Genomic DNA, 22,261 nt, shown 5'->3' on the forward strand with positions numbered 1-22,261 from the left:
GGGGAGCCCCGGCAAGGGAAGAGGCAGGTGGGAACCGCTGGGAAAAGGATGGGGACTGTCCCTTCCCCTGTCCCACGGGGACACTGTGACATCCAGGACCCCCTGCCCTCCGGTCTGTCGGAGCCAGCACCATCCCTGCCTGTAGCTGCCCCCCCTTCACCTGGGCACGAGCCGAGCATCCCCAGCGCCCGGGATGCACGGACCTTCCCCGGATGGTCCCTCGCTTCTCCCCGCTCCATCCCGGGGCTCGGCTCCATCTAACGAGTCCCCGTCGCATCCTGTTGGCTTGCAGCGAGACTCGGGAAACAAAAGCCAACCTCCGCCCTGGTGAGACACCCCGAAAACCTCCCTGGCTGCCTTCAGGGTTATCCTGAGCCACGTCGCTGCCGGAACCCGAGGTGGGATGAAAGAGCGGTGCTGATTTCCGTCGGTGAGCCGTGGGGTCTGTCAGCCTAAGCAGGTGCCGGCAACCTTTCCAAAGGGGTCAAAACCACCTTTTTTCCACGAGAGACAAGCTCATTAACCGGCATCGTTACACAGCTGCGGGATGACCTTATAACTGTCTATATGTTCACCTCCGCAAGGATGCGGCTTCTGAGAGCGGGGGCTCTTTAATCTTGTTCAGACAAAGGCAGAACAAGATCTGATAGCTGGAAGCTGAGGCGTCAGAAACGCAGACAAGAGAGAAGGGAAATGAGCTGAATGGGGCCGGGAGAGCCTGCGCCGAGCGGGGTGGCTTCTCCGTCATCTCCCACCTCTGAGAGATGAACACCCGCTCGGACAGAAGTTACGGTCTTGATGCAGGAGTTACCGCCGAGACTTTCTTTGGCTTCTGTCCCACAGCTGGGGTCCAACTGGGTGATCAGAAGGGTCTTTTCTGGTCTTAAGAGACCCCACAAACACAACAAATCCCACAAATCGTAGAATGGTTTGGGTGGGAAGGGGCCTTAAAGCCCACCCAGTGCCACTCCCTGCCCTGGGCAGGGACACCTCCCACCAGCCCAGGTTGCTCCAAGCCCCGTCCAACCTGGCCTTGAACCCCTCCAGGGATGGGGCAGCCACAGCTTCTCTGGGCACCCTGGGCCAGGGGCTCACCGCCCCCACAGCCAAGAATTTCTGCCTGAGATCTTATCTAAATCTCCCCTCTTCCAGTTTAAAGCCATTCCCCCTCGTCCTATCACTACATTCCCTCCTAAAGAGTCCCTCCCCGTCTCCCCTGTAGGCACTGGAAGGCTGCTCTAAGATCTCCCACCCACTCCTTCAGCCCCTGCCCTCAGCCTTCCCTGGGCTGGGTTTAACACCCCCAAGCTCTGCCCGAAGGATTGGGGTTGCCATTGGGATTCAGGAACCTGAATCCCGACGAAGCACCGCCGCCACGCTGTTTCCCCCCCGACACCAGTACGTTGAGGTTCAGCACCAGCAGGACCCGCGGGACCCTCCCCACAAACACCAGTGACGAAGCCACCGGGGCTGGCGGTGCCTCCAGCCCGTGGAGCCAGCTCCCATGAGGAACTGCAGGAGCCACGGCCACCAGCGCAGCGCCGAGCCCCCCGTCCCTCACGGCCCCAAGGAAGCAGCCCTGCAATCTGCTCTCCAGCTGAGGGGCAAGCGCACGTGCTGTTTGGAGCCAGGAACTTAATTGCATGTGTAATTCCGGGACGGCAAACGAGCTAGAACAGCGTTCGGCGCCCGGGGCAGGTCCCCATCTGGGTGGATGGCCCGGCCATGGGCTGCTGTCTTCATCCCGCTTCCCCACTCCCATTTCGGGATAACGTGTTCATTACAACTCAACAAGGCGTTCGCAGGAAACGCAATTAAATTACAGCCCGCTGTTCCGGCGCCTTGGTTTTACACCGAGAAGGCTCTTGTGTCGGGAGGCCTGGTACACCCCATGGATTACAAGCTTGATTTCCTCCCCCTCCAGGCTGTCCTCCCCGGCTGGGACTCCAGCTGACAGCCCACCCTTCCGACAGACGCGCCGGTGCAGCTCCCCTTACCTTCAAGGCGGCACCAGCACAGAAAAACCTACCCGCTCCAGGGCAAGTGGCCACCAAAGCCCCAGATAAATAAGCCCAAAGCAGAAGGCAAGGGGATGCTGCGGGCTGGTGTCCCTCCAGGGATGCCGCGTTGATGCCTGCGGCTCTCAGCCCTGGGGAATGGCTACGGGGTGGGCTCTCGGAGAGCTTGGAGGTGGGGGGAAAAGTGCTTTTTTCTGAAGGCAGGTGGTTTCCTGATCGCCCGGACCAGGACTTTGCTGGTGCTGCTGCTGCTGCTGCTCACGGGGTGATTTCGGCTGGGAGCTGGTGCCCTGACTGACAGGGCTCCGGGGCACTTCCCAGCCGCCCCCAAAAAGAAAGGCTGAAATCTTCGCTGAGATACTGGAACCATCTCTGGCAACGTGAACACCCAGCCCATTAGAGGCCGACAGATGCCACAGAAATAAAATCTATTATTATGACAGACCCAGCAGGGGTTGCTACTGAACAGATTCCACCACATTTCCCCTCTCACAGCTTTTCTCAACCGGCCACGCTTCCACAGCCGGCTCCGAGACAAGGCACCTGCCTCTCCACCTAAACCCAGAGAGGCAGCGAATCCCTCTCACGTCCTTTGAAAGCTTTCCCCTCCCGTTCCCAGCAAGGAAAACCCCAAACCTTACAACCTCCAGCGTCTGGTGGAGAAAGAGCTGGTCCCTCCAGGAGCAACAGCAATGGCTCCAGCTGCAGCCACCATCCCCGGCTTCAAAAACCCTCCCTCCCCTGCAGAGAGGGTGGGAGCTGGTGCCTTAATCATGGGTGCAAAGCAGAAAGCAGGCAGCACCCTCCTATAAGCACCCGGAAAAACGAGCTACAGGTGCTGCCCTCACCCACCACGGCCCCTGCCCCCGGGAGAGGGTCGGGGAAGGAGCGAACATCAAACATGAAACAAGGATGAGGATGGGGAGGAGCACGCTGCTGGCCCCCGGTACTGACCTGGAGACTTTAAACAAAGGGAACAGAGTCCTGGCTTCTTCCCTCTTGCAATTCGATCGAGCCCTGGTTAGGGACAGGAAAGGAGGAGATTCATGAATGAACGCGATCCGGGCGGGAAAGTTCGCCGGGGATGGAGGGGGAATAAACAAATAAATCAGAGCAAGCAAACACATAATCAATCCGAAATGAAAAGAGCAGCAGCAAAAAGCATCTGGGAATGAAACACAGCACGGAGGGCGACGGGGAGCCAGGCTGTGCCCTGCCACGGGGGCACGAGGGGGGCAGCCCCCTTCGGCCCCACACCCACGGTGCCGGACACGGCATCCCCTGTGCACGGGGGGTTTGCTCCCAGGTGTAAGGAGACGAACATCCACTCATGGGCTGCGAACGGACCCCGAAACCCCCCGCTCTGCCGTGGCTGCGGGGTCTCGCCGAGGGGCCCCTTCCCCGCTCAGCCTCCAGCCCAAGCGCCGGAGGCTTGTCGGGAAGAGGAGTGGAAGAGCGAGGGAGAATCGGGGTCGATGGGCTTCTTGTGGGTTTTTCTCTGGAAATTACTCGGATTTAACCTTTCTGCCATACGTGAAGCTGCACAACCTCGTCGTGCCCCGAGGGGTGCAGCAGCACAGCCCCTCCTGGGGACCCGCCAGCTCCCCCCCAACACCGGCTCCAAAATCCCAGTGCCGAAAAGCACCTTCCCAGCCCCAGCTCTGCGGGACCCAAACCTGTCTGTGGGTGCAGGCTGGGGTCTGAGCGAGCACGATGCCAAGAATTGAGATGGGTGAGTACGGGGAGGGGGGAGGCGCCGGGCAGGGCTCCCCCCACTCTTTGCCCCACGGGTCCGGACCCCCCGAGCATCCTGCCCACAGGCGGCTGAGCCCGGGCAAAACAGCCCAGAGCTGCTTTGAGCCTTTCTTTTTAGGGACATGGGGTGGTTTTCTCCTCCCCCTCGCAAGGCCCTGTGCCTGGAGGAGCGGGGTGACAAGGGCCGGGGCTGGCAGGGGACAGCTGAGCCGGCGCGACCTCGGCGCCCACAAGGACGTCTTTCTTTGCGCGGCGCCGGGAGGCGGCTCATCCATCACGCCCACGGCCGCGGGACATCCGTCCCCTCGCCCCAAGCTCAGCCCTGCTCCCCGTGTCCCCGCGCGGGCGTCAGTCCTTCCATCGCTGCCCTCTGGGTTCAGCCGCGGGGCGAGACCCGGCAGCTCGGGGGGGGTCTGCAGGGTCCCCCTTGCCCAGCGAGGAGGAGGAGGGTGGCAGGGTGACGAATGCCGTTCCTAACCCCTGCGTGGCCGCAAGCCCAATAAACGGCACTGACGGACTCGGCAACCCTGCGAACGCCGCTGGAGCTCTGCCGTGCCGTGCTTGGGATGCTCCCAGGGGCTCGGCCAAGCCCCGTCCTCCCTGGGTTTTTTGGGGGGGGTTTCACCCCCAGACCCGAGCCGGGGGATTTTGGTTGCGATGTGCAGCTCCCCCCTCGCCTCCAGGACCACACGCATCCCCGCGGATCAGGGTGTGGATTCAAAGGCCCGTGGTTCAGGAATGGATTTCACGCCCAGAGTGAGTAAATAATCTTAAAGACATAATGGGAGAGAAACAAGAAGCACGAAATAAAAGTGGAAAATCCTTCCTAAATGCGCTTTATTCATTTGTTTTGATAATTGCAGTTCAGGTTTAATTATTTATGCCATGCTTTGTAATATGCCAGGAAACACTCCAGAGCAAATTTCCTGCTGTTGGTGGCTGCGGTACCCGGCAGCCCCCAGCGAGGACAGGGACCCCGGGACCCCTGCCAGCCCCGCCATCCTGCCTGGACACAGGCAGCGCAGCCTGGAGGCAGGAGAGGACGTGCCTAACCTGGCACGAGGGACGATGCTCCCAAAGGTAGATCTTACCTACAAGAACGTCCTTCCTCTCCCCAGCTTGCAACGAGAGCTGGGTGACAAAATACAGGTTTCCTAGTGGAACGCGGAACAAGGAGGGGGACAAACGTGGCTCCTCTTACGCGTTTTCCAAGCAGAAAGACCGAGCTCTCCAACCTCATCCTCGGGGTTTTCTTGGTGTTGGGGGGAGGAAGGGGCTGGGGGTGTTCCCAGCGGGCAGCGCTGCCCAGCATCCCCAGCCGAGACCCCGGCAGCAGGACCCGGCTCCCGGGTTCGGTCCCCGCTTCACCCTACGCCACCTTGGGCCAAGGACCTGCCCTGGGAGCACCTTGGCTTCCCCACGTGTGGAAGGGAGATAACAGACATGCTGTTACGCGGAGCTGACGGCTGAGAAGAGCTAATTATTATCTGTGGAGCACCACAACCTCCCCGCAGTTATTTTGGCGGAGATACCGAGTTGCCGGGCAATCGGCTCAAGGGGACAGAGACCCCCCCCCGCGGCGCCCAGACCGAAGCCAACCCACGTGTGCCGGTTCCCCACGGCTCGGGGGACCCTTCTTTGCTTTTGCACCCCCGTGCAAGGCTCGAGGGACCAGCACAGGTCCCTTTCTGAGAGCTCTAGTGGCCGCCTGGCCCTGAGGGACCTCACACATGGAGAAGATGCTGCTTCACACCCGGGCAGCTCATATGGGGATATCAAACCGGAGGCAGGGATGGAGCCGGGAGCCGCGGTGGAGCAGCCCAGCCAAGCCCTGGCCGTGCCACAGGCTGTCCCCCAGGGCAGGAGCTTTTTTCCATTGCTTTCTGCAGGGGAAGAAGAGGAGGAGGGCAGGGAGAAGGGTGGGGAAGGCGCCATCGCAGTGTCCTTGACTGTCCTTTAGAGGCTTTGCTTTTCACGCAGTGCAGCGGATGAGGAAGGACTGAAAAATCCCAAACTGCTCTCGTCTTTGATTCCCCCCACCACAGAGAGAGTTGAAAGGAAGCAGCGAAGGCGAGAGAAAGGAGGGGGCGTGCGGGAAGGGAGGAGGGAGAAATGGAGCGGGTGTGGGGGGAGAGGAGATGCTGCTGGTCCCCTTCGCCCTGCCGAGCCCTGGAAATCAGGTCCCCTTCGAGGGGACAAGGGCTCCCCGGGAGCCTCCATGTGCCACGGAGGGGAGGCGAGGGCAGAGGATGCTCCGAACAGCCGCGCACCGATGTCTCTTCCCCAAAGCACACCCACGCCTCGGCACCACCAAAAAATCCCAAGGGAACACCGTGACGGAGCTGGCTGGCTACCCCCAGTGCTCCCAGAAGCGGCTGGAGGAGGAAGGAAAGGCGGCCGGCCGCCCCGCACGCCCCCAGCCAGGGATGCTCCACACGCGGCAAGCGCAGCCTTCAGCCTCGCCATCATCCCCTGCAGCCCAGTGGGCAGAGGGCGATGCCCCGGGCTGGCACGGGGAGGTGGGCTGGCAGGGCTGGAAACACGCAACTACTCTGTGTTTGGTCTGGGCAATGTGTTTTTAATGAGCCATATAATGTTTTTCAAATTATGCTGGAATCATTAATCCTCCCGAAACGAGACAGACTCCGCAGCCCGCAGGCAGCGCCGGGGCCGCCTGTTGCACGGCCGAGCAGGCAGGCGCTGCCGCCGCTCCGCTGCTCGCTGGCGGCAGCGGGGCCATCGAGATGTGACCCCCCCCGTAGCCCTGGCCCCCGCTTCCATGCGGGACCCAGCTGGCCGGGCCCCCCCTGCCGCGGGCGCTCGGCTGCAGCACACGCGCGTGGCACGGTGGGCAGGAGGAGGACCACAGCCCTGCATCTCCTCCCCACGCTCCTCGGTGGTGCCCACTCATCCGAGCTGGATCCAGCCAGCACCGGGCTCGTTGTCCTCCTCACCCCCCCACGCACCCACCACCCCTCGCAGACCTGGGCTGATGGGCGCTGGAGGTCCCTCCCTACCGGAGATGCTCCACAGAGGCAAAAGAAGAAATAAGGAAGACATTTTTTACGCTGAGGGTGGTGAGACCCTCCCCCAGGTTGCCCAGGGAGGTGGGAGATGCCCCATCCCTGGAAACATCCCAGGCCGGGTTGGACGGGGCTCTGAGCGACCTGGTCTGGTTGGAGATGTCCCTGCTCATGGCAGCGGATGGGACTCGATGGCCTTTAAAGGTCCCTTCCTTTAAAGGTCTCTTCCTTTCTAAAAATTACCTGGGAAGCAAAAATGATCAGAAACAGCCCCGCGGCACCTGGGAGGAGGTGGTGCCACCCAAATCCACCCTGCCCTCCTCTCTCCTGAAAGCATCACGGTCTCCCGGTGGTCGGGAGCTGCCAGGATCCGGCGCTGCCCTTCCAGCCCTCCCGAAGGCAGAGCAGCTCGGGACGGTCTCATCCGCGTGATGCGGGAAGAGGAGCAAACACGGGCTCTTTGGGCATACCCGCGGCTGGGGCCAGCAGGTCACTGCAAAGGGGCTGCTGAAGCCAGAAAAAGGCACGTGCTGGCCAAAGCGGGGCAAGAGGTGGCCACAGTGGGCTCGGCCGATGCCTCGGCGGGGGCAGACGCCCGCGTCTCCGGCCCTGCCCGCCTCCCCGCGCGCTTTCCCGGCGATCCAACTCTAATTGCGGAAGGGAGGGGCTGTATTTTTCCATGCATGAAGATCCAAAGTGACACTTTTTCCCTTCTCTTTTCGGAGCGCGAGCTGGTTCATTAACATAAAACCACCGAGCCAAATAAAAACCCCGAGTGCCGTGACAGCATCCCTCCCAATAACACGGGCGAGGAGAGTTTATTCATCTCCAGCTCTGCCCTTGCCAAGCGCCATGGCAGCCGCAGGAGGAAAGTCAACCGGCAGGTGGTTGTTTCACACCCTATTCCCGAGCCGTTCAGCTCGGCCCCGCCGCCTCCGAGCCGCTGACAGATGGAGGAGATTTCGAGCCCCGCAGCCGGCAGCGAGCGAGGGGATGCTCGGGGAAGCGCAACGCGACTCAGACCCCTGGGCGAGGCTGCCAGAGGGGTGCCCAAGCCCAGATGTTGGGCAGCTGGAGCAGGGGGGGTCTCCCTAAGGCAGCCTTGTCTCCAGGTACCCCAAAAATATCGGGATCCCGGTGCACCGAGGCGCTCCCAGGCAGAGCAGGAGATGGGCAAGGCAGCGCCGTGAGGCTGACTACAGGCTTGCGAGACGCGTGTGCTTCATGCACACCGGTTCTGGAGGAATTTGGCTTCTGAAACATGCCAGCGCTTTAGAAACACGTGTGGCCCGAGGCGCCGTGCCTGGTATCCAGCCGGAGATCCGTGTCAGAGCAAGAGATCGAATCCATGGCACCCTGGCTGCCCCCCGGCCAGGTCCCTGCACAGCCCTTTCCTCCCTGCACGGCGCTGGATTCACATCTCCGTTTTCATCCCTTTCCCCTCCCTCCCGCCCCCCGGGGCTTACAAAGGACCAGGGGATCCTGCACTGGGAAATGCATCCCCCCCAAATCCCATCCCAGCTCTTCATCCCTCCCCCCGGCTCCCACAGCGAGCCACCGGCTCCCTTCCAGCTCAGCCGGGTACAGGATCCGAGTCTCTGTCGTGCCACGCTTGGTCCCGTTTCAGCTTAAAATATCCCATTGCAAAGAAAACCACAAAAAAAAACCCCACCCCAGACCAGATGCCACAACCACTTTTCAAAACCATCTCTCTGGGAGTCAAGGTACTGGGCTGGGAGTTACAGCATCCCTTCCCCACCTCGGGTGTCCCTGCCTCCCACCGGTAATTAAGCCAATTAATGAGAGCCACCGCCCATAAGGTTTCGATGCCCGTAATCCCGGGGTGCTCACAAGGAAAACACCAGGTATTTTGGGAAAGGGGAGAGCAGGGGAAATGGGAGCAGGTCAGGAGCCAAACACTTGCCCGTCATCACGGCTGCAGCGAGGTGGGTAAGGTCTCATGGGGCTGGGGGCTGACCCACGGCGCTCTGTGGGGCTGGGGGCTGACCCACGGCGCTCTGTGGGGCCGCAGCCCTGCAGGGAGAGCTGTAGCTCAGGGAAAGGCAGGAGGACGCCCGGGCTGGCTGCAGGAGGGGAGCCATAAATCCCAGCAGCTCCTAAATCTGGGCAGCTCCTGAAAAACGGAGGCTTTTAACGGGCAGTAATTGAAATATATGAACCTGAGGTGGAGGAGAGCCCCCGCCGGCAGCCGGAGCGGCCGCTGGCAGGAGCGGAGGGCAGGGAAGCGCCAGGGCGAGCGGTGCCAGGAGCCGCAGCCCCGGGAGCCCTCGCCTCCGTCCGCCAGCCTTTCCCAGATGTCCCTTTCCAAGGTGTGAGCGCTGGGACAGGACGGGGTGACCCGAGCAAGGGGCTACGCGGGTGGGACTGGAAGAGAAGCTGCTCTTTGACTCCCCTTTCCCAGTTATGCTGGAATACCGGTTCCCAGTTTGGGGCTGGGGTGCAGATGCTGCATTTCCCAGCCTGGAGCCACGAGCTGCGCTGGGAGCCCAAATGCATCATCTTCCTTCGCTCCCCTCCCTTCGCAATCAGAATATTTCAGCATCGGGGTTGGGGGGGGGAGAAAAAAACAAACAAACCATAAGTGTTTGTCATGCCCCCCCCTTCCTCTTCCTCCCGCCCCCACCCAGCCCTCTCCATCAGTCCTTCTGTTGGAGATGAATTTAAAAAAAAAAAAAAAAAAAATCTTCATTTGCATTTATTCTGAAAGTGGAAACCACGCAGGGGGAGGGAAAAAAATAAAAACAGCTGACAGCAAAGTTTTATTATCCCCATTGGGCGGCGAGGAGCAAATCAGTAATTTTTTAACAAGCATTTAAGCTCCTTTGCCGAGTGCCTCTCTGAGCCCGGGTGCACCTGCAGCCTGGCACAGCCAGGAGGGGGGCTGATGAGGACCGTTGATGGGGAGCAAGCGCAGCTGACGGGGAACAGCACACGCTCTCCCAGCTCGAGCTGAAGAACCTTGCGGTGATGAGCTGGGACCTCTGTCCCCACATGCCGCTGCTGGAGAGGGAGCCTGGCCGGTGGGTAAGAACCACCGGCACGGACCCCCGCTGGGCTCCGGCCCTCCCCAAGGGACGCTGACGGGATGGCTCGCTGCTTTTTGAAGCCAGGGATTCCGCAAAGCTTGGCCAGGCCAAGCAGCCTCCGCGCTCCACCCTGGGGTCCTCGCACCAGGCGTCTCTCCCCTCACCCACCTAAAGGTGTTTTAATAATAAATAATAATAATAATAATAAAGAGTTCCAAATAATAATACTAAAAGTTCCAAAACTTGACCACCGCTGCTGGGAAAGAGCCACCTGAGCTGGTTGGCTGGAAGAACTTCTGGTGGTGGATCCATTGGCGATGGAAGAACTTCACAGCCCCGGAGCTGGCACAGAAGGGAGTCTCCGTCCTTCTACCTCGCCACCAACTCCCATCCAGCCCCTTCCCCAGCGCAGCCCCCCAAGCTCTGTGGGGGCCGGCCCCCATCACGCTGCGTTGCTGGGGGTCCGGCGCCTCCAAGCCAAGAGCTGCGGGGCTGGAGCAAGGGGCAATTTGTGCTTCACCGGGAGCAAGCTGGGGATGCTACCCCAGCACTGGGGGCAGAGCAAAATGCTGGAAAAGGGACTCCCCCCGCCCTCAATACAGGGACGGCAGCACAGCACCCTTCCTCCTCCCCACTCGCGCACCGCAGCTCCCCAGTGCCAGGCTCAAACCCCGCTCCGCTGCACCCCCAAACCTCTCCAAAACACCCCTCCAGCCTCCCTCTTCCCCCCGCGACGTGCTTGGAAATAAAATATCAACAGCCAGAGCCTCAAGGGACCCGTCTGTGCACACAGCACCCTGGGGACACCCACACCCCTTCGCCTCCTCTTCCGACCCCGAGAGGGACCGCAGCCACCCTGTCCCCCTCCCCAGCGTGGGGACGCTCCCCGCAGCCCTGGGCTGCGCTCCGCGCCGTGGGACACGGCTCACACGTGTCTGTGCGTGCCCGGCGTGTCCCCGGGGCGCAGAGGCAGCCATCGCGCACCCCGGCTGGGATCGATGCGTGGCAACGAGGAGAATCAATTTCTATAATTAAACCCTGCACCAGCAGGCTGTGTCCCTCCCACCCCGCTCCCCCCGGCAGTGGCAGCCGTGGGGGGTTCCAGCCGTCCGTGGGCACCCACCTGGGTCCCTGCAGCAGCGAAGGGCACCCAGGGCCCCCCTGCTCCCACAGGAAGGCTTCGGCGGGGGGAATTTCTTGGCGGAAAAGGCAGCGGAGGCAGCTCGGGTGGGTGTTTCCCACCAGGCTGGGCCTGATGCTGCCAGCACCAGGGAAGGGCAGGAGGGACAGGGGACGAGGACGATGAGGGGGGGGCGGACAGAGGTGTCATCCCCACCAGAAGGTGTCCAGCCAAGATGGAGCGGGTTCATACCCTGGGCTCACCCCCCCAAAACACAGCCTTCATCCACCTTTCCCTAAAGGGAAACACCAGGTTCTGGGGGAGCTGCATGGCTTTCCTGCATGGGGAGCCAGGGCTGAGGATGGAGCTCACCCTAATATCCCCACCACCACCACCACCAGTGCTAACCCCACCACCTCCCAGGTCAGTGCAATTGCCACGCCAGTTCTCAGCATCGTCGCCCCCCTGACCAGAGCCAGGCTGGCCCCCCCCCATTCCAGCCCACCTCTCTGGGACCGGGACGAGCATCTCCTGGACCGTGAGCAGGACGTTCCAGACCAAACAAATGGGGTGAGCATCCCTCCCCCCCCACTGCCCCGCCACGGCCCATCCTGCTGGGAGGGGAGGGACGGCTCCTGACAAAGACTAAAGCCCCCTTTGCACAGACACCAGCCTTTGGGGAGCCCTGCCAGGGCCTGTGGCCCCCCACTCGCTCCCCCCCACCCTCCTGGCCCCCTCGGGGGGGAATCGCAGCCCACCAGCAGCTCCCTGGGGGGAGACTGGGCGCCTGTCAGAAGGAGCACGGAGCCATTTCCACAGGCGTGTGAGCGCTGGCAGCTTCGGGGGCAGTCTGGTGGGAAATAATTAGCACATCGGAAATGTATTCCTCATTAAAATGAGGGAAGAGCCACCACTGGGGCTGGAGCGACCGTGTAGCTTCAGGCGGATTCGATGGGGGCACTGCCCTGAACCCCGGGCTGGGTTTGCCGTGGGAGGGGGCAGCGTGCCGTGCGGGCAGCGGTGTGAGAGCCATGGGGCAACCAGACGGACTGAAAAGCATCTGCGCCCCCAGGATCCGGGCGCTGGCAGACCTTGAGCGAGTTTGGGGTCCCTGGGACTGACCCAGCTGTGGGGAAGGGCCGAATTCCCTGCTGACGTCGGGGCAGGGGACACCCACCCCCGCCTGGTCCAGCTGAGCAGAGGGACCCTTTCCATCTCCATCCTTGAGCGAGAGCGGGCTGGATGCGACCCCCTCCCACCCCCTGAGACACCTGCCAAGGGGCTCGGCTCCCAAGGGCCCCGTGGCCGATGCCGGCTGCATTCCCAGGGCCAAACACAGACAAAACCAACTTCCCGGAGAGTTGGGCGCTGCCCTCGCCCCCCCCCCCGGCAGCAGCGGCCAGACGCGGGGGGCCGAAGCGTCGCCACTCCCCAGCCTGTCTCACCACGGCGAAAAAATGGAGAGAACAAAGAGGGGAGAGGCTGCGGGGCGAAGGCTGGGCGCTCCCCGCGGCGCGGGCGGACAAAGGGACACCCCCCCAACCCCCCCCGCCACGGGCAGCACAGGCCTGACACGCGTCCCTGTCACCCAGCGGGGCTGGCACGGGGCAGGGCAGCGTTGGTGGCCACAGCACACCCACACACCCACCCCTGCGTGCACACAGGGCGGGGGGGAGCAGACCCCATGGTGGTTCTCCTTTACCCCCACCCCGAAGAGCGGGGGGAGCAGCCGGGCAGGGCAGGAGGAGGGCAGGCAGCCTTTGGAGTTATTTTGTTTCCCTCCCCACCACCTCCCCCCCCACGCCCGAGCCCAGCCCGGGATGCGCCAGATTTTTCCTCCTCCTTGCGAGGATGCTGAAAATATCCCAGCAGGGGCGACCCGCAGCCCCGCGGCTCGTCCTGCCCTTTGTGTCTCAGCAGCGGCTGGTGCGGGGTTGCGGGGGGGAAGGGGAGAGGTGGGAGAGCAGCCCGCAGCATCCCTCCTCCTCGCCCATCGCTCTCCCCGGGCTCGCAGGGAAAGGAAATCCAGAGCCCGGCAGCATCCAGCCCGGCTCGGTCAGCAAAACATCGTGTTTAATGCACAACGCTGCAACAACGGGGCTGAAACAGCCGTCGGCACAATAACGGATTTCTTCGAGCGTCCCCCGTGAGCCCCCGCCCCCAAACACCCCATCGCTCCGGCTCCCCACGCCGGTGTTTCTAGGACAGATGCTCTCCAGCTACTTTATCCCTTTGGAGCGAGGCAGCCCCGACAACAAACAACCCCGAGAAGCAGCATCACCGCCAGCACCCGCTCAGCATCCCCCAGCCCCTCCGTCCCCTGTGCTGGGGCTGGGGGGGGAGGGTCACCGCATCCCGGGTGCAGGCACCCGAGCCCCGCACACACCCCTCTGGAGCATCACAACCCCACGCACACCCCGCCTGGGTGTCAGTTCACAACCAACAAACTCCGGCGCCGGGAGCAGCGATTTTCAACCCCCCTCAAACCCCGTTTCCCCCCAGCCCAGCCCCGGGCATCAGCGACACTGCCCCGGCGATGTGGAGGGAGGAGGCAAAAAAACCACACAAATAAAAAAAATACCTGCTACTTAAGAATGGATGCACATAGTGAGAGTGACATGCCTTGAGAGGGTGTATTCCCCATTTCTGCTCTGCTCCGCTCGCTTTCTTTTCTTTCCTTTCCTTCCTCTGGGCGCGGGGCTCAGGCCCAGCCACGCGTGGGAGACGGAGGCAGGAGTGCGAGCGAGCGGGCGCGCGGGCGCGAGCGCGCGCCGGGGTGTGTGCGCGGGGGAGCGCGCAGCTCGGCGAGGTACAAAGGAACAAATGGGAAAAACACATTAGCTCATGATAGATTAATGTGCGGGGAGACGGCTCCCCCTCTCCGCTTCCCTCTTAAAGGCCCCTCCGTTGCGTTCGGCGATAGGCGGCTAGCCCAAACGCCAGGAGCAATCCGGGTGGCACCCAGTTGCCACACCGTGTGCCATCGCCCGCTGACAGCGGGAGAGGCAGCCGGCGCCGTGGGGGAGGCACAGGAGAGGCAGGGCCGGGGGATGCTCAGGGGGAGCGCTCACAAGGCATTATGTACCCGGAAAGGGGACAGCAAAATGGCATTTGCGCATCTCTCGGGAGTGGGGCGGGGTGGGCAGCATCCTGCCACGGTCCTGCACGGGCAGCGCTATGGCTTCTGCTAAAGGCGGGCTGGGGAAAAGGAAGGAAAAAAAAAAAAAGGGTGGTGGAAACGCCGCCAGCAGAGCCGCGACCGTACCTGGCCCCGCGGGACCAGCCGCCAACCCAGCCCAGCATCTGGCAGCTGCCAATTCCCCGCACGAGTAGCCAGCAGAGCCCCCCCTGCAGCAGAGCACCCATGGCATCGGGGCACCCGCGCCAAGGCTCGGTCCCCGACAGCGGTGCTCACCACGCTGGGGACCCAGCCGCGGGCTCCGAGCCCTCGTGGGCCGGGGAGACGGCAGCCCCCACAGCGCGGAGGGGACACGAGGGTGCCCCGCTAGCACCTCACCCCGTTGGCACCTCCTTGCCAAGAGAAAGGAGCCTAAAGCCCACCAGGGAGAAAGGGGAGGGACAGGGCAGGAAAAAATAAATAAGCGGCCGCTTTGGTTTGCACAAATTCCCGGGACCAGCGCGGAGGGTTCGCACGTTTTCTCCCCTTCTCTCCGCACCGGTGCTATTCCCATCCCCATGGGACAGGGCTGCGGAGCCGACCAGCACCTCCCCAGCGAGGGGAAGGGGGGGTGGAGGAGATGGCAGCTGACCCCAGCCCCCCGCAGCGCTGCATTAGCTGGAGAGCCGCTGCCCAGCGGCACGGGGGACCGCAACAACGCCAACTCCATTAGAGAACATCCGTGGGGCGAAAGCCTTTTCCAGCGCCAGCGAAGTGCATCGTGATGGGGCTGACGTGCTCCTGACAGCGGGACGCCCCAGCACGCACGGCCTGGGAGGGGGGGGGGCGGTGTCCGGGCATCCCGGGGCCGGCACGGGGACAGGGCCCGCTGCAACACGCCGCCTGTCCCTGCTCGGTGGTGTACCCCAGCGGGCTCGTCCCATGCTCCCAGGCAGCCCCATCGCCCCACGATGCAGCCCCATTGCCCCCTTGCCCCCCTGCAACCACATCTTGCTGCGGTGGGCGAGGGGGAGAAGGGAGCTCTGGCTGCTGGGGGGTGGGGGACAACACAGGATAGAGGGAGGAAAAAAAAAAGATGAATGAAAACTGTGACTGGAAAGAGTTGCTGTTAGAGCTGGGAGCACTTCAGAGGTGTAATAAGAGGTGAAGTGTTTGTGACACGGAGTGAAATCCTCCGGTCTGTGTCTCGCTGGTGGGCAGATCAGAGGAGCTAAAGTTCCCCCCGGCAATTAAAAGTCTCTCGTTTCATACCAAATCCTAATCTGCCGCGCTCTAAGAGGCGCCACCGGGAGAGTCTGAACCTCCCGGCGCCGGAGGGGAGCGCGGAGGCCCCACGGGGCCACCCCACACCCAGGCACCTCCCGAGCCCAGGGGGATTAACCCACGTGGGACAGATCCTGCCCTCCCCACGGGCTCCAGGGTTTCCCACGGCAGATCCCACATCGCTGCCTGGTGTGAACCCGGGGGGAGATTTAATTTCTATAGAGCATCAGGGGGGAATTCCAAGGAGAGGGGTGTAAACCGCTCCCTCCCCCGGTGGGAGCCAAGGAGCCACCGACAGCAGGTTGGAGACATTTTGGGGTACCTGGGATGGAGGTAATAAACCTGAGCAGCCGGGAAGGGCCAAGACAACCTGACACAGAGCCAGCGATGCTGTGACAGCTCCCCCACGCCACCGGCGAAGCCCCACACGTTCGGCAGTGGCAAAAGCAAAGCCAGCCGTGGCAACGGGGCCGCAGCGCGGGGTGACGGCGGCCGACAGCTTCCCGACTCCGCAGCTTGCGGAGAGGCTGGGGTTTTGATCACGGCAGATCCAAGGGAGGCGGTGAAATGTCTCTAAATGAGCTGAAACGCGGTCTAATCGGCACATCTATTTTCTAACAAGTTACATATTCCCTTCAGAGCTCCAGTCATTTCAAAAACACATTAAGGAGAAATATTTGAAAGCTAAAATGTATTAAACAAGCGCTTCATCCTCATCAGTGGAGAGGTTACAGACCTTTGCTGGTCTCCTTCCAATAACCTTGCACGCAAGATACCATGAGGCGAATCTCCTGTTTTCAGAAACCCATTAAAAGCACGTGCACCAGAGGCTGGCCCTGGGGACAAAGCTGGGGTGACATTCCCGCCCCCCCCAGCACCTTCGCAGGGGCCGGCGGGGCAGGATGGGGTGGCCGTGGCCCCCGGGGGGTCCCCTCCGGCGGCCAACACCGCAGGCAGGGGACACGAGCCAGCCCCCACCCGAAATCACGGGAGCGACCTGAAAACATCCAAGGTTTCTTGGAAGAAAGCCGGCAGGAGCGCCAGGCTATTTATTGCTGTTTTCCGAGGCTTTGCGAAAGGGGAAGGGAGAGGGAAGGTCCCGCGGCCACGAGAGAGAGGAATTTAATTTGAAAAGGAAAGCAGATATCGCGCACAACCACGCGGCGTCGGGCGCTGGCGCTTCCGCAAGAGAGCCAAGGTCCTCCCTCCCTGCGAGAGCCGTGGGGGTGGCATCCCGCGGGGGCCTGGCGCACCCCAAAACACCCCCAACACCAACCCCGCGGCAGAGACCGGCAGCCCTTTTCCTTCCCGATAAGAGGGAAAAGGGGGAAAAGAGGCTCCTAAACCTTCTCCCCACCTCATCAGCTGCAGCCTCTCAACAGCCTGGTCACCGTTTCACCCTCCCCACGGCCACCACTTCACCCTCCCACTCCCAACCCTGCAGAAAAGGGGCTCGAGGTCCCTTTGCCGCTGGGCTGGACGGGAGGAACACGAAAGCTGAGCCTGGGCTCTCAATTATTTATCATACGTTTCTTTTTTGGTCTGACATGTCCTAAGAAGTCCTTCGAAGCACCCGCCACGGGATGAGATTTAGCTGTTCCTTGTCTTTAATTAGCCCTCCCCATGAACAAAGCCATCCTCATCCCCTCTCCTCCGCCGGGCAGCCCAGGGCAGCTCCCACCTCTTGCTCCAGCACACGAGAAAGGTTTTGGGGAGCCAAAAGTGTCCCTGACAGAGGGGTGGGGGTCAGCGCCACAGCCTCCCCCTCTCCCAGGCCAGGTCAGAGCACCCCTGAGGGCCCAGTGCCCCAAAAGTTGAATACCGTGGTGCCAGAATGGGATGCTCTTATTGAGCCCTACAACGTCCTTCCTCTTGGTCTCACCGAACTCCCCCAGAAACGAGCTCCCAATCTACCCAGCCCCCAAAAAGGGGTTTCCTCTTACCGGTCTGACTCTGCCGCCCTCATCACCGAGGAATCACATCCCCCCGTTAACAGGGCACTTGGCACCAGGCAATGCCAAACCTGCCCCCTGCATGGTCCCAACAAAAAAAAAAAAACATTTAAAAAAAAAATTAAAAAAAGAAAAAAAAAAGAGCCCCAGCTTGTGTCTGTGCCCCATCCTTAAAAACCCCCCAGCCCCACCCAAGGGGAGGAACGGAGCAGGTGAAGAGGCTGTAAATGGGAGCGTGGATACAAGCATCACCTGGGCACCCTCAGCCCTTGCCAGCCCTGGGGAGGGGCTGCTCTGGGGTTTGTCCCCCCCCCGCCACTGACAGTGGCTCTTGCTGCTCTGTGCGTGGCAGCTCAGGCCAAAAACCCCCAGCTGTAAGCGGGAGCGTGTCCAGGCTCTGTACGGACACCTTTGGCCGGTCCGTCCCGTGTGCCGCCCCTGCTGACCCATCCCAAAAGCAGGACTGAGATGGCTTGGAGAGGGCTCGGGCTCGGGCTCGGCCCTGCCCTCCGGCACCGTCCCCCTCCCCGCCTCGCCTCTGAAGCAAAGCCTGAGCATCTGAAGCACCAGAGCCTGCCTTGCTCATATTTTTAATCTCGCTTCGCACGGAGCCATCCCACACACATCTGTCCCCCTCGGCACAGGCTCGCGCTCACCCGCGTGCCCAGCCCCTCGCCCACGCTGGCCACGCAACCCCACGCTTCCATTTATAACGCACCCAGTCACGCACAAGCCCTCGCGCCTTCATCCCGCCGCACGCAGGCTTGGGGACGTGCCTTTTCCGTTCCCCCCCTCCAGACACACTCCATCGTCTTCCCAGATCCGCCTGGAAAGCTTAAGGAAGCCTTTACGTTCCCTTCAAGCACCATTTGTATCGCCACCGTCCAGCCCCTCTCCTCCTAAAAGAACCCCTCTCCGGAGGTTTCCCACTCCTGGGCAGCCCCGTTATGGGCGGAGAAGAGCAGACCCGCACCTATAATGCTACAGCCTCTAAATAAGGGCCGTATTATTCCTCTCCCGAATGTAAAGCCAGGAAAAACAAGGCAGGGGAAGGGGCTTTGCCAGGTCCCTGCGATGCCGGAGCCAGCCCAAGGTCCCTGCTCTGCCCCAGCTGCCTCAGCCCATGGAAATCTCCCGCCGGGAGTTCAGGGAAGAGGCTGGAGCACTCCAGAAACGGGTTGGACAAGCAAGAAAAGATATCTAGAAGAAGGGAAACACTGCAGAACCTGAATAAATTCTAAATTTCCCGACCTGCCCCACACAGGGATAAAACCGGGAGGAGCTGGCTGCCCGATTCCACAGCGATCGGCGAGGGCTTAGTAACAGCTAAATAATACATGTATTGGCAGATGTTTATCAGCAAAGCCACCACCAGCAAATAGATGTTATTGTCTCAGAGAGGGACCCTTTGCTGCCTCTGTGTCCCTTCCCATCTGGAGCGTGCGAGGGAGCCGAGAGTCCCTCTCGGAGCCCGTCCGTGCCTGATTTCCACCGGGAACCAGTCTGCAAAGCTCACGTGTGCTCAGAAGCTCTGGAGACCGAGCGATCCTCGTCGCCCAGCCCTCCCGCCGGCACAGAAACCCAGGCGCGCGGATGGGGACCACCACCCCATCCTCCACGGAGGCGGGTGGTGGAAGGAGGTGACGACCTTCAGCCACAGCGGCTTGAAGGGAACGGTGCTGAAACTGCAGAAATTCAAATATTGGAAGAGAAAAGGCGCCTCGGTCGGGGACTTGGGATCCTCAGCTCGTTTCTAAGGAAAGGGAAAAAATTTTAGCCCTAATGTGGAAACCCAGATGCCAAGGTCTGAGCCAGATCCTCGCCCTCCCACGGTGACGCTGGGGAGGAGGTTCACCCGCAGCGGCGCAGGGCTGTCGTTACACAGCTGTACCTACCCCTGCACATCTGGATTGCGTGTCTGAATCCCCAGGGACTGACCCAGGCACAGCGACCGGGCGCGTATCGCGTCTCTGGGCGGCGGAGGGGATGCTGCTCTCACGTGCCGCGGGATGCCGGCTGGCAGAGGCCACGCCGGCGCGAGGCTCCGGCAGCAGCTCCCTGTTGCTGCCATTATCCGCTGCTTTTCTCTGGGCATCGGGAAGAGGAAAAGTCTCCATGGCAACAGAGGACAGATGTGACCACCACTCCTAATCGCGCTGCGCAGCCGGCACGTTTCGGGGCTGAAGGAGGCACCCATGGACCAGACACGCTGCAAACCATCTGCAAGGAGACCTGCCTTCTGCCACCCGCGCAACGGGGGGGATGACCTATAATTGCCCAAATTTTACAGCAGGGAACCTGGGCAAGGTCACAGGGGGGGAATGGGGGCTGAAGCCCGACTTCTAATCCCCGGCCCCGGCCCTCCAGCTCGGCCAGGGGCGCTGGGGCTGCCCCTCTCGGGGTTTGACAGGCTGCGAGGAGGAGGGTGGGATGTGCTGGGAATGACGCCCAATTTTCGCAGGTTGCGGCCAGCTTCCCGGGCTAGCGTGAAGGAGGAGGCGCTGTCTCTCATCAGCCGGTAGCCAGGTTTCTCTCCGCAAGTGCTGTGTGGGCAAGGAATTGTTGATGCATAATGTATGGACATCCGAGCAGGGGAGGGGGGGTGGAGGGAACGGGGAAAGGAAAGGGGAGGAAAAGAGGTTGAGAGAGTCAGGTCTCCCTCCCTCTTCACCCCAGATTTGGCATCTTTCTCTGCTACGCGGGGACCCTTTGCTCCCTAGAGCCTCCCCAGACTCCCTGCCCTCCTCGGCGTTGTTCCGTGGGACCCTCGGCCACGCTGTCCCAGGAGTCTAAATGGGGACAGAGCCCCCGCAGTGCTGCTCCTCGGGGGCTCAGCGGTTGTCAGCTGGTGGCACGTCAGCCCCTGGCCACGGGACAGACCTACGGAGGGGACAGGAGCCGTCCGAGCCTCCCCCTTCCCCATAGAGCCACCCCAGCAGCCACCCCTCACCGGGGAAGACAAGCCAGATGCTTTACAAGGTTTGATTTCTTCCTGCAGCTTTAAGAGGATTTTCTCGTTAGAAGGAACAGCTTTGCCGGTTGCGGAGACGACCGATATTTCCAGTAACCAGGCAAGAAATCCTGCAGTGACCCCCAGCCGTGGTGGCCGGGGGGGAGGAGAGGCTGGGGGCTCCCCGCGCTCGGCTGGCTCCATCCACCCTTTCCTTTTCGGCTCAGGGCACCAGCAGCCCTGCCTCTGGCAGAGCCAGCTCAGGGGGCAACAGCGGGCTCGTCCGTCCAACAGAGAGAGAAAAAACCCCAAAGCCCCCGTACCAAGCTGGCCACAGCCTTAAGATGACGCTGGGGATGTTGCAGTAGCCAAGAGGCCGGTGAGGGCTGGAAAACCTGCCCGGGGCACGGTGTGGGACTTCCCCGTGCCTGGGTCCTGCTGGCAGAGCCGCGCACGAGCCTTGTCCTAACGAGGACTGCGAGTCCACGTTAGCGTGGGCAATGGAAGTGACTTCAGTTCACCAGTACGTTACCAGTCAGCGGGGTTTAGTGAAGGTTGTGGGAAACGGGAGCCATCAGGGAAGCCCGGGAGAAGGCTCCCTCCCGCTGCGGGGGTTTCTCCAAAGCCTTGGGGCAGCTCAGGAGAAAAACAAGGGGTTTGCTGGGGGGTTCAGCGACGGGACGAGAGAGACGAGTTATCACGGGCTGATCACAGGCAGCCGCTGACAGTTAAAAGGGAAGGAGACGTGCTGGGGCAAGCGGGGAGAGGTCGCAGCGAGCCGAAAGCAGCAGCTGATTTATTATTTCTTTTGTGCTGGGAGGAGGAAGGGCGGCAGAGAGGAGCAGAGAGAAGAGCAACGCAGCAAAAGCGTCGGGCCCGAAGAGCCACCTCCGCAGCCGCATCCAGCGTGGGCGGGCGCGGGGCAACGCGGCGTTCGGCAGGGCCGAGGGCAGCCCCGCGCCGCTGGGGAGCCAGGCGGAGGAGATCCCAGCGCCGAGCTTGAGAGGGGACCGGGAAAAGTGGAGTTTGGGCAATATTCTGTGCCAAAAAAAAAAAAAAAAAAAAAAAAAAAGGTAAAAAAATAAATTAAAAAAAAAAAGGGGGGGAGCGCCGCTGTGAAGATTTGGACAATGTGGAAGGGGAAAGGCAAGGAGAGAGCTGAGTCACGGCTAACACCTCGCTCGCGGGTAAATGCCACAGCCTGAGTGGAGCAGCGCTGTCTGCGGCAAGCAGAAAAGAAAAGGAGAAGAGCAGGGCAGAGGACTCAGAAGCAGGGATTAAAGATTATTTACCACGGCTGGGCTTGAGCCGATGGCGAGACAGCCACCAGGAGACAGCACGGAGGCAATCCTGAGTCATTAGCGGAGATGGAGCCAGCGCTCCCAGACCCTGGCTGCTCCTCCCAGCGCCCCGAAGTAAAAGCGTGCGATGGAGAAAGGATCGCGTCAGAGGCGGCAACAACTTGGATTTCTCCAGGTCCTCGCTCTCCTGAAGCAGGATTTTCTCTGCTTCAAGCCCGAGGGTCCCCGGGCTGCCCATGACGGCACCAGCTCGGTGGCGAGGAGGTGGCTGCCCGGGGTGGGAGGATGCGGGGAGAGCCTGTGAATCACGCGCTGCGCAGGGCGGCCACGCCGGGACAGCTCGGAAGGTGGAAATGTCTAAAAAGAGGGAGTTTGGAGGCTATTTCTGTAGCAGGAGGAACCAGGAATCTGGGTCAGGAGGGAGAGGAGACACGTCAGTGGCTTGCTGGATGGGAAAGGCGTGTTTCTCCAAACTTGGGGGACGGGGTCCCCAAAACCAGCAGCTCAGCCGTGCCCCGTGGCAGAGCTCAGGGTCCCAGGGGTGTCCCCAGGCGGGTGTCAGGGACCCGGTGCCATTTCCAGCGTCACCCAGCAACGGCAGAGCACAAACGGAGGAGTCAAGGAGGTTACAGGGATCTGCCTTTTGCATCCGTGGGTTAACGGAGACGGGTCGATTCTGCCCAAAGCCACGCA

The 22,261-nt window shown here is 61.7% G+C and overlaps 1 protein-coding gene across 4 annotated transcripts in view; it reads right to left on the bottom strand.

Moving 5' to 3' along the window:
- The window catches only part of SRCIN1 (SRC kinase signaling inhibitor 1), an 83,263-nt gene extending 69,541 nt beyond the window's left edge, over nucleotides 1-13,722 (bottom strand). The window contains exons 1-2 of one of the 4 annotated variants that reach the window (XM_063354649.1): nucleotides 13,586-13,701; nucleotides 2,973-3,035 (exon numbers count right to left, since the gene is read on the bottom strand). In XM_063354649.1, the coding sequence (XP_063210719.1) occupies nucleotides 2,973-3,035; nucleotides 13,586-13,607 (85 nt within the window). In that variant the 5' untranslated portion in view covers nucleotides 13,608-13,701. Of the gene's footprint in view, nucleotides 1-2,972; nucleotides 3,036-13,544 lie in introns of all 4 variants that reach the window. The other 3 variants (XM_063354654.1, XM_063354651.1, XM_063354653.1) reach the window with 3 other exon arrangements.
- Nucleotides 13,723-22,261: the final 8,539 nt, after the last annotated feature.

This window comes from Chroicocephalus ridibundus, chromosome 17, assembly GCF_963924245.1.
Source record: "Chroicocephalus ridibundus chromosome 17, bChrRid1.1, whole genome shotgun sequence".
In the NCBI taxonomy this organism is placed as follows: domain Eukaryota; kingdom Metazoa; phylum Chordata; class Aves; order Charadriiformes; family Laridae; genus Chroicocephalus; species Chroicocephalus ridibundus.